At 34.8% G+C, this 12,058-nt stretch overlaps 1 protein-coding gene across 1 annotated transcript; it reads left to right on the top strand.

The window, feature by feature from the left end:
- Positions 1-485: 485 nt before the first annotated feature.
- Positions 486-9,418, top strand: LOC106110642 (facilitated trehalose transporter Tret1-like). The gene is made up of 7 exons (XM_013292530.1): positions 486-612; positions 1,968-2,174; positions 2,656-2,729; positions 5,283-5,345; positions 6,405-6,565; positions 7,360-7,535; positions 8,272-9,418. Exons 1-7 carry the CDS (start codon positions 603-605, stop codon positions 9,204-9,206), a joined length of 1,626 nt encoding a protein of 541 aa, XP_013147984.1. The 5' UTR covers positions 486-602; the 3' UTR covers positions 9,207-9,418.
- Positions 9,419-12,058: the final 2,640 nt, after the last annotated feature.

Raw genomic sequence — 12,058 nt, 5'->3', positions numbered from 1 at the left:
ACGAAATTCGTAACAATTCAAAGCCGTTAAGCTGACAATGTATTGATCAGAGCGTTGCTGTCGTTGTGGGCTTCCCAGACATCGGATTAACATAGCTAATTATTTCCGAACGGAGCCAGTTTCGCACTAATTTGAATATTTACTCGAATGTACCTTCATTTGAATATCAATATTGTTATTGGTAATTGCTTTGATTACGCTTCAATTATGTTAAGCTTACATTGGCTTTGTTTATCGTTATAATCCTTTAATCTAAATGTACCAGTAGTCAGTATTTTAATTGGGATATATCAAAAAATAATAGTCAATTAGAATTATACATAAAATATCCAAACATTGAACTTATTAATAAACATATATTATTTTTCTCATCACAGTATAATTAAACAAACCTATAAAGCCATTCCAAAAAAGCCGTTAATTCGATATCTCAGGTTCGACCTACGATTAATTTCCCCTGGAATTTTATTTTTCTGCGTCCCGGGTAATATCGAGATGACGGCCACAGTCACAGAGATTCAGCGGACGAGTTGCTCTCGTACAATGTTTCATTCATAAACAAGTGGAAACTGTTAATTGTCACACCTGATTGAAGCTACAACATGGATACAGGTATTTCTTAATTTATAAATTAACTTAATTATTTTGTACACTTGCTATTTCAAACTTGACATCATAAGTTTATCTATACTAATATTATAAAGAGGAAAGATTTGTATTTTTTTATGTATTAAAACAACCCGAAAACTACTGTGTCGATTTTCAATTTTCTATCACCGTTAGAAAGTTAATTTATCTGTGAATAACATAGGCTATTTTTATTTACTATTTCCTAATTTCACGCGGACGAAATCGCGAGCTACAGCTAGTCTCTTCTAAAGTTACCAAAATAAAAGTCGCTATGTTACGGAAACCTAAAAACAATTTTTTATATTGACAACATAATTCATTAATTTTTACTTGTCAAGTTGTGATAATATGTGGTGTTTTTATGCTGAAAATTGTTTATTACCGCGGATAAAAATATATGCGCAATTAACTTATGATAAATTAAAAAAGTGTATTTAGTTTTTAAATGGCGTTCGTTTGTTAAATGTATAGAGTTGCATTTAATAAGATTGTGGAACATGAAAGAGTGGTTAGATTTTTAGTCAAGCGTCATATGACAGTAAATAAATAACGCTGTTATTTATGATTCTCGTCAAATTCATTGAAATACTTTTTATTATTCAATTTTTTGTAAACTATTTAACTAAATTATTGCAAGTCTAGAAGATAAAATGCGTTTTATTATTATAGTTGTTTTTATTACGACCTACTAAAACGTTAAAGAAAAACATAATGGCAGACAACTTGACTAAAAAATCTTACATCATCATAAAATTAATCACACCACCAAAATAAACTAAAGCAACTTTAGTCAAACGCAAATCGTGCTTATAAATAGAATATCGATAATTTCCTAATAGATAGTAAGTAAAAGGTGTCACAGGCAACAACTAGTCTTGCATTGTTTATATAAACGAGAGGAAATTAAAGTGATTACAGTTTATCTTTAATTAATAACAAGTGTCGATGTTTTCATTGCGAGCCAATCTGTAGGCGTTGTTTACACGAGATAGCCACGTCACCTTCAAACTGGGGAAAGGGGAGACAAGGCCAAGGACACTGACAGAGTTATATCACTTATAAATAACTTATTACTTTAATTGATTAAAAGCTTTTCAATACAAACAGAGGTATCAATAATTTCGAATTAAAAGAAAAATGTTTATCACATTCAATTCTAAAAAGCTCGACACAATAAAGAGAAACTTCAATTTGTAGCATTAAAGGACTCTCTCTCCCCTTAAATCGACCTCCCCCCAGATCATTGGCTCAAGATTATGTAACAGAAACACCAGTAAATGTTCACTTACTCCGATTTCCATTTACTTTTCAGAAATCCATATTTTCTTTTTTTACAGAAGATAGCACTCTTACAGAAGTCGATCTAGAAGAAGGAGCATCCACAGCACTGATAGAGAATAGAAATGGCAACAACAACAACACCAATACAGATGTGCCAGATAGTGTTAACGGCAACTCTAAAGTGCTCAAGAGATTGGAGACGGTACCTGATATCAAGAGAGATACATCCGGGATTACTACACAGTACATCACAGCTGGTATAGGTATGCTATATCCCGGTGGTTGTATGACGTCACGCCTTGGAGCATGCGCACACCTTAGACTAAAATATCGCACAACAGTTTAGTCTCGCCTTGATACCTATGAGCTTATTGAAATGTGCAAGTAAACAGTTGAATTGGCTGCGAAACAATCGACAACCGTACAACAGTTGTGCGATAATCTAGTCAAAGTAGATAGTCAAAACTACGCTCGGCTAATATAGCGACTAATATAGTAACTAACAAACTAACCGAACCGAGTTGTAAATTCAAAATTGTATTGTATTGTATTTTTTTTATAGTCAGTTTCCGAGGTCCACTTAACTATTCGTTACTGTTTGTTTTGCAAACTTCAAGAGATGCGTTTACGAACTAAAGAACTTGAGTTTTACTCAGTTTAAACTTAGGTCAACTTAATAATTCACTAGGTAATAATATAAATATAAACTTCAACAACACAATATCAATTTTTAATTATTTTCAGTAAATCTGGGCGCATTTGCAGCCGGCGTGTGCATAGCGTGGTCATCATCAGCTCTGTTAAATACCACTCATGAGGTGAGCTATCTTATTTTGACCATCAAAACCCGTCAATAGGACAAGACAACAAATTGAAACATTTTTTCAAGATTTATTTTAATAAAACTCTCTCATATTTACTACTTACTAATATTATGAATGCGAAAGTTTAGATGGATGGATGTTTGTTAGAGTTTGTAGCTTAAACTGCTGAAGGGATCTTGATGACATTTGGCATAGATGTAGAGGATAGTCTAGAAGAACACATAGGCTTTTGTTTTCCCAAGCGAACGGAGTCGGGAGCAAAGGCTAATTTAATTATAACCGGTTGTTTATGAAGTAAATAGAGTTAATCTTAGAATGTTCCGCTACATCGTAAGTAACAATATGCAGGAATGTATTCATAATATTTTTGTTAAGCTTAGGAAGCTTCAGCATTTGCTCCTATGTTTAAGCTCCCACGCTTATAATAACAATGCATCTGTTAGAACTGCAGCTTTGATGCTTTGGGAGCATTAGCTAAGAAATTTGACTTAAACAATTTATATTCTACTAGTGTAGTCTTGACAGAAGATAGTATGACTTTATAGATGGGAAGAGGAGGGGATATATCCTTTTTCTATGCATCTTTGTCTAAAACTAAAGGAGTACGTTGCGTATATACAAGTTCTAAATAGTAATAAAGTATAGAATTCCCTGGGTGCAGATTACTTAGTAAGTTTGTGAATGTTAACTAGAGGCCTGCGTTGTTGCGAACTTCGTTTGATTTAATTAAGCTTCCTAACAATAGATGTGGTTTCCTTCCGTTAATTAACGACCTTCATTGGCTTAAGAATCTCCCGAAGACGTTCTATATGATATATTAACTCTGGGACTTATCTTCTAAATATTACTTGATATGTTAAACAAAAGATATTAACAAATTATTTTAAAATGTATGCAATTACGATTATAATCCCAAACTATTTAAATCGAATCTTTTGAAAGACTCTTTCCTCGTCATCCAAATACGTCCCCACTGAGGTGTTCGGAGCCTACCCTAAGTTAGTGACTTGGCCATAGTCAACCACGCTGCACCGTGGGTTGGTTGACTTCACACATATCTTTGAATTTCTTCCCCGATATGTTCAGTGTACGATGTTTTCCTTCGCCGTAAGAACGTCGGGTAAATTATGTACATATGAAAATTCGCAATTCGAAAATCACATTGGCACAGCGGTATTCGAACCCAAGACCTGTAGATTATAAGTCAAGTGATTAAACCACGGAGCCACCGACGCTCTCTCCTACAGACATAACCTTACGTTTCTTGCTCCTTAGTGAAGCTTTAGTGTTGATAAAACATTCTCAGAGTCACAGTAGACTACATATTGGCCGAGAGTTTGTTTGCGTTGGGGATAAAATATTTATAAAAAAAAAACATGTTCATAATAATCAAGCACCCGGCATAATAATCAATCAAACGGCTGATTAAGTCTGTAGTGTAGAATACTAAGGGATGCCTTAAATGTTTATTAAATGATGCTGAGTGCGGCAATAGGAGAATGCGGCGTAGGATGTCAGCAATCACAGCATATTTCTAAATAATTATTTCTTTAAAAAAAGCCATACACTTACGACACGCTTTAGGCTATATATTTTCACGCTTTTAAACTTAGGGAGTAAAAACAATGGAAAAATCCTTCATGTGGAAAAGCGACCATAAACTACAAGCTACCAACATTAAGAAAGCAAGGTTATTATTGTAACGGTTATTTTGACAATTGCAATTGAGAATTTGACAAACGTAAAAAACAAAATAAAGTTTTTTATAATTTTATGCGTATAAAGCCGCATGGGAACAGCTAGTGTAAATAAATAAAGTTGCACGAAATATAAAGTCTGCATATCGCTAAAACTTTAGCGCTTTTAATATTGTTTAGTGAAAATATCATTTCTTGTATTGTGTACGGAGGGTGTTGGTACAAAGGCCATTGTGGAGGCGAACAATACGCCCAATGTACGTACTTATGAATAGTTTGCAAACGCAGGCAAAAGCATTGAAATGCATTTGCAAGTAAAACTTTATGAACTAATTTTCAGTTTATACTGGACAAACATAGACATAGAAATTTTAATATATACCTAACTTTGTTTCAACAGTAACAATGAGAGGGAGTGCACTCTTTTGACTAACAATCGAGAACCGTACAACTGTGAAGCGATTCTCGATTGTTTTTCAATTCAACTGTTTAATTAGACAACTAAGAGTCTGTCCCACCACTGGCTGATAGAGGTTCAGATAAAAAAGACGTCACTGTCAGATAAGGGAACAAAATCCGATATTTCCATCATTTTACACATTGGATTGTTATCAGACAATTTACAATGTGGTGGGATAGGCCGTAAACATCGAGTAGTGTGCACCTTCATATAAGGTCATAGGAATCAAAGCGAGACTAAACAGTCGTGCGATAGTTTAGTCAAAAGTGTGCGCGAGCTCTTATAAATAGACAAACAATCCATGAATAATAAGGTAAAGTACAATAATACAATGAAAATGTTTCGATCTTTAACTATAATGTCTCAAATGAATTGTTTCGATTGTTCTAGATATACACAGATCAGGAATCCGATGTGACAAGAAATCAAACAGACCCGCATCCAAAACTTATGGTAAGCAAATAAACATTAAATAGAGTCAAACAGATAACCTATAGTAAACAATATTAGATTAATGACGTTATGATTTCATTCAATTTTAACAAATAATTTGAGATCCAAATAAGAACAAAGTATCTCTATATCTATACTAGTATAATAAAGCGTAAACACACACTTCTTTGTTGCCTAAGATGTTACCCATCGTAGCATGTTTTTTAATATTTCCTTTTTAATAAAAAGCCCTACACTTACGCCACGCTTTAGGCCATATATTTTCACGCCATTATACTTAAGAGCTAAATATTTTGGATAAAAACCCTAATGTGGGAAAGAGACCATAAGTTGCTGCCAACATCTAGGAAGCATTTTGCCATAGCAAGTAATTGGTATTTTAACATTTACAATTAAGAATTTGACAAATGTAAACAATAAAATAATGTTTTTATTATTCCACGCGGATGAAGCGGCACGGGAACAGCTAGTAGTATAATAAAGCGTAAACACACACTATTTTTTAAAAAAAGATGATAATACAGTTTTGTTTTTGTTTAGTATCGAGTTCCCGACATTGATTTTGAAATAACATACTGACAAAGGGACAGATAACAAAGGTCAGACAGATAATTTACTAGTTACTTTTTGGAGCGCCAAATGTGATATGCTTATGCGTTATGAATAGTTTAATATAAAAAAAGGATGATACAAAACAAAAAAGATTATCTTTGTTATATGAGCGTGCTAGCTTTGACTAAACTCTCGCAGAACTGTTTAGTCTCGCTTTGATTCCCATAAACATATATGGAGGTGCGCACACTACTCAAATTGTGCAACTAAACAGTTGAATTGGCTGCGAAACTATCGACATTTGACAATCGCACAACCGTTGTGTGATAGTTCAAAGGTGTGCGCCGACTTCAAAAATGTATATTTGATTCGTTTATATATTGTACAATTGTATTGCCTCAATTGATCTAGGACTGAAGATGTATGACTTCAATTGAAAACCTATGATATGGTGGTTTTGTTTTTTTCAATATAAGTTCTTTGGCAAATTTTATTTCCGCTTTTCAGCTAAGTTCTCTAGAGGCCTCATGGGTGTCGTCTCTACTCTGTCTGGGCGCGGTGTGGGGCGCCGTGCCCACAGGACTCATCTCTGAGAACTTCGGAAGGAAAAAGACTCTCTTATACCTCGCACTACCACTTCTTGTCTCGTGGATATTAGTTGCATCAAGGTATTGAAATTATTCATTGCTTCAATTGTTTTATTTCATTTTTTTATGGACAGAAAGAAATCCAATCAGGATTCTATGAGTTCACATATATGTTACCCTTAGATTTCAAATTTTATTCCAATTAAACTTAGTTTCAAGGGTAATTTCTAAACGAATACACTCGAGAGCAATGAATCCGGGTCACTTAAAAAACCTCAAAATCTCATAAAGTAAATTCTTACTTTTTCTTAAGCTAGCGAATGCTAAGAAAATAAACGGTGTTTAATAGACAATATTATACTCCTTAAATTTAAATAAAAATATTTATAAAACAGTACATTTCATTTATTCAAATTTGCATAAAAAACATCGGTTATTTCATGAAATTAACACTCTTGGTCTGCAAGATTTCGGGCCTGTCCCACAATTTTTGTAAATTGGTAGATAACAATTCATCGTATAGAATATGTTATGGAAATATCGGATTTTCTTTTTTCTCTGACAATGACGTCATTTCTGAGCCTTTATCAGCCAGCGGTGGGACAGGCCTTTATAGTTTTCTGTTATAAATGAGACGGATTATACCCAACCGTCACCCTGCTCTGTCTCCAATTAGAGAAGAGAATAAAAATTTTCATCCGCCCCACCTTCTGCGACGTGGGGACAGTTGGAACGTGTCAGTGGGATGGTGGGACTTAAAGGTGGGACGGATGAAACTTTTTATTCTCACATGGGTACAGAGCGGGATAACGGTTGGGAATATTTCAGTGAGCTGGATTCAATGCTCTTGAGTGTATATCTTCCATGTCCGTCAGTCCCAACGTGTACGGTCTGTACGTGGGGCGGTTCGTGGGCGGCGTGGCGGTGGGCGCCTTCAGCGTGGGCATCCCGCCCTACATCGAGGACATCGCGGAGCCCCAGCTGCTGCCCGCACTCGCTAACTTCTACCACGTCCATCTCTCCTGCGGTGTGCTTTTCGGTTACATCTGTGGTAAGTAATACTATGAAAATTACAGCTTTTTCTACCTCAAGACCTGATTCTATATGTTTTTAGCCTTATTTCTCACTTGCTTTCGCCAAAAGTGAGAACCCTATGTGTTCTTCCAGACTATCCTCTACATCTATGACAAATTTTATTGAAATCCGTTCTGCAGTTTAGGCTACAAACTCTAACAAACATCCATCCATATAAATTTTGGCATTGATAATGATACTACCTTTCGCCCGCGATTATGTCCGCGTGGAATTAAAAAAAAACAAAAGTAGCCTATGTGTTCTTCCAGACTATGTTCTACGAATATGCCAAATATTAGTAGGATGCAGCTGTTTGGGCTACAACCTCTAACAAACATCCATCCATCTAAACTTTCGCATTTATTATATTAATAAGAAGTATGATTATAACATCAAGTTAGTCGATTGGTACAATTGCAGTCAATTTAGCTATTTGATTGTACAGTATAATGTTGCTATTTCTAGACATTTACATGCAATGCAATTGTAGACTTTGTATGAAATCACATTATAAGACTTCCTTCTATGCTTAAGTCATAGGTAAAAGCTTTATGAAAGGTTCTAAGAAAAGTTATTTGCTTAGAAATAGCTTAGCTAGGTAAAGTGATTTTCTTCTTAACTTTAAGTAGCTCTAACTTACCATATAAGTAAATATATTGCCCTACCTTTTATTTTTATCTACATTTATAGATATTCTCCTAATTTTTTTCCAGGCTTGGCCAACAGTACATCATGGCTGTGTTTCTTATCCGCCAGTGTTCCAGTCGCTTTCTTCGTGGCTTTCATATTTATTCCCGAATCACCAGCTTATTTGCTATCACAAGGGAAAAACAGCGAAGCCAAAGCTGCTTTACAATACTTTAGAGGAATCGATAATGACGTGAAAGCAGAAATAAAAGCACTGAAAGAACATACATTGAACTACGCAAAGAATAGAGTAACATTTAAAGAATTATTCACTACAAGAACAAATGTTAAGGCTTTAGTAGTGTCGTTTGGTTTAATGATTTTCCAGCAATTAAGTGGAATTTACCCAGTTTTATTTTACGCGGAGAAATTATTCAAAACATTTTCTATTTCTTTAACTCCTCCAGGTGCTTCAATTATCCTCGGATTCTGTCTCGTATCTTCTACTTACTTCTCGACGATGTTGCTAAAGAAAGTTAGAAGACGTGTTTTACTTCTTTTTTCGTTTTTAATGATGTCGATTAGTTTAGGTAGTCTGGGTTTGTATTACCATTTCAAAGCATCTGACGTCTCTATAAATAGTACGTGGATACCGCTCTTCACCCTGTGCACTTTCGTGAGTGTGTACGCGGCAGGAGTTGGTCCCATACCCTGGCTGATGCTGCGAGAGATATTCCCCCCGCATGTGACTAGAAGAGCTACCGCGATTACAGTCGGCTTCCACTGGTTCCTCGCATTTGGGGTTACCAAACTTTACCAGAATCTGGTGAATATGGTCCATCCTGGATGGGCGCTGTGGCATTTTGCAGTTAGTAGTATAGTTGGTGCTATTTTCGTATATTTCTTTGTACCGGAAACGAAAGGTAAGAGTTTGGAAGATATTCAGAATGAGTTCGATGGTATCCATAAAGGAAAGAAGCATAGACATGTTATAGAATTAGAAAGTATATCTGAGGGTTGAAATTACGTAGTTTGTATGTAAATAGTATAGGAATAGAATCAGTATTTTAACAAGAATTAATAAAATTCTTTTGGCCGTTGAATTTGAGTTTAGTGCACCAGTTTTAGGATTACTTAGAAATTGTAAACAGACTGTGGTTAGTTTAGTGGTATTTCGCTTTTATAATTAATTATTTATTTAAGTTAAATAAATCTAGATTTTAATTATACAGACTTACTGATTTTTTCATTTCGTCGAGAATTAAATAAATGTGTAAAATCTGCGTGGTTTGCCATGATTTATAAGAAGTCATATATTTTTATCAACACAATCTAAAGAATCATAATTAACCGAAGACATCGCACAAACTCATTTAGTAGCGCTCTACCAGCGTTTATGAGGGCTTATTCTTAAACAATTTCCCCAACACTCGGCTGCCGGTCCCAAATCTTTAGATAATAGAATAGGGTCGGCAGATAATATAGTTGCGATAGTTTTACGAGGGCGCTGGCGTCGCTGCGGACGTCGGTTGTAAACGAAGCGATATAGATAAAACCTTTACGACGCTGCGTTAGGACGTTTATAGCCACCGAAGGCTGAGTCGGCGCTTACACTGTACGGAACATTTTATTTTATCAATCGAAAATTTCTGATGACAGTAAGTATAACAAGCTGAGTTCAAAATTACCAAAGATACTTATACCCAAGTTTTAAGTATCAAATCAAGGCTTCATATTGTTCTTATCAGCATGTAAGTAATAAATAACCAATCCATTAAAAAGTGTATTTAAAAACCTGTCTGAAATTTAAATACAAAAATGCTTGATGGAATAAATGAGAGTGTATTTGAGTGCAATGATCCATCATACTCTGACAGATACTGATCGTAACAGCAATCTCTCTGCGCCTCACTTAGCAAATTAACCACCAATGTGTTTCAATGTTTTCATTTAAATAAACGCCTTTTCATATAAAACCAGATTTAATTCAGCATCTACCCAGATTACGTCAATAAGTTTTCACCATAACACATCCAGCGGCTTCCTGTGGTTTTGATTGTGGAGTTTTTGAGACTATTAGGTGCATTCTGAAAGATATTTTTAAAGAGACGAAGGTAAAGAAGCGGGTATACTGAGGTGATCATCAACGCCCATAGACATGCACAATACGAGGGAAATTTTAGATTCCTTGATTGTTAATCTTTAAAGAGGAGAGATTTGGATTTTTGTATATATTGAAATAACTCAAAAACTACTGGACCGATTTTAAAAATTCTTGCACCGTTAAAAGCTGTGTTATCACAGTAACATATACTATGTTTTCACTATTTTTTTAATTTCACGCGGGCGAAATCGCGAGCAACAGCTAGTTATTTCTAATACGGCGACTATCAGCTATAAATATTATACTTTATAACCGTACCTCTAAAGAATAAGTGGGTATTCATAACAATGAATACAACATCTTTACGGATGTTACGTCGGTTTTGTACCGTATGAAAATCATGTATCTTTTTATACATTGCATATATCAACCCTTAAGTAAAGTTACATGCTGTACAAGAATAATATTTTTGTTCCAATTACCGCAGTATTTTGTACGAAACAATGTCTCTGTATGCCTGAGGCGGATACAAAGTCCTATTTTTTGTTATTACATTAATTCTACTGCATTCATTTTAGACAGAAAATATCACATTATTTCTACACGTATAAAAGAATCATCCTGTATAATTTGATCCTAATGGAAGGGAAATGTAATATTTTTGGGCTCCCAAATAATTTCCTTTCATGACAAGCTAATGTCGAAATGTTACATGCTCTTCAGTTCGCCCTTCGCCAATTTCCGGATATTTAACGACATACATGATATTAGCGTGAGTTTACACTGCTGTTAACATATCTACATGCAAGTTACATTTTCAGACAAAAATCTGAGATATCGATGGATTTTACAACAGTGGAAACTCACGCTAAACATCATGGAATATCAAACATGTTGCTAATTTACCATTTTCTTTCTCTAAACTTACAATTTATACAAACTAATCTTGATAATTAGCGTCAGTTACATGTGTTTTTTTCCGTCAAAATACATAATGAAACTCATTTATTTACTCGCAACGCGCACTTTAGTATATTACAGAGATATTAATTTCCACAATTAATGGGCATTCAAGTACAGTCGAGGGAAAAACTTGTTTCCCGCCGACTGTACGCACGAGATAGCAACAAATTGGACGCAATTAATAGCTACTGTTAGTAACTTTGACAATTTGTATCGTGCGAGGTTGTTTTATTAGTAAAGGGTACTTAAGTTTGTTTATAGCAGAACTCAAAACATTTATCAAATTCATATAAAATAGCTAGTGTTTATTAAAAAGAATAAAAAGTTTTCCATTGAAAAGGGATCAGCGCCATCTGTTGATCGAGTGATGTAAACTTCGAAATATGTTGAAGAAAATATGCTCGTATCCGGATAATAGTATCTGTACGTGGCATAAATATGTATTCTATAGTTTTAGATATAAAATAAAACGTTCGTAAATATCCCGAAAATTACGCACTTCGCACTTGTTTTATAGCAACAACTTTCTTTTACTGTAATTTTATGATAATGTTCTCATTCTTTTGTTTTTCTCCCATTTCTTGGAAAATGTTGCGCTAACTTCCAGAACGCTTAGAGACTCGAAAATACTTAGAGCAGGCGCACAGCTGTTACTAACATATCGCACATCTGTTGTGCGATTGTCGATTGTTTCGCAGACAATTCAACTGTTTAGTTGCACAACTAAAAATCGAGTAGTGTACTCTCCATATAATTTCATAGGAATCAAAGCAAGGCAACTGTTATGCGATAGTTTGGTCACGCCA

Source organism: Papilio polytes, unplaced genomic scaffold, assembly GCF_000836215.1.
Source record: "Papilio polytes unplaced genomic scaffold, Ppol_1.0 DF824213.1, whole genome shotgun sequence".
Classification (NCBI taxonomy): domain Eukaryota; kingdom Metazoa; phylum Arthropoda; class Insecta; order Lepidoptera; family Papilionidae; genus Papilio; species Papilio polytes.
This window is presented reverse-complemented; position numbering and strand designations above follow the sequence as displayed.

What these genes read in the sequence shown, in the direction of transcription:
- LOC106110642 (XM_013292530.1), top strand. An exon ending in ACCCGCATCCAAAACTTATG is followed by an intron (nt 5,346 to 6,404) that starts GTAAGCAAATAA and finishes TCCGCTTTTCAG; the next exon opens with CTAAGTTCTCTAGAGGCCTC. An exon ending in TGGATATTAGTTGCATCAAG is followed by an intron (nt 6,566 to 7,359) that starts GTATTGAAATTA and finishes CATGTCCGTCAG; the next exon opens with TCCCAACGTGTACGGTCTGT.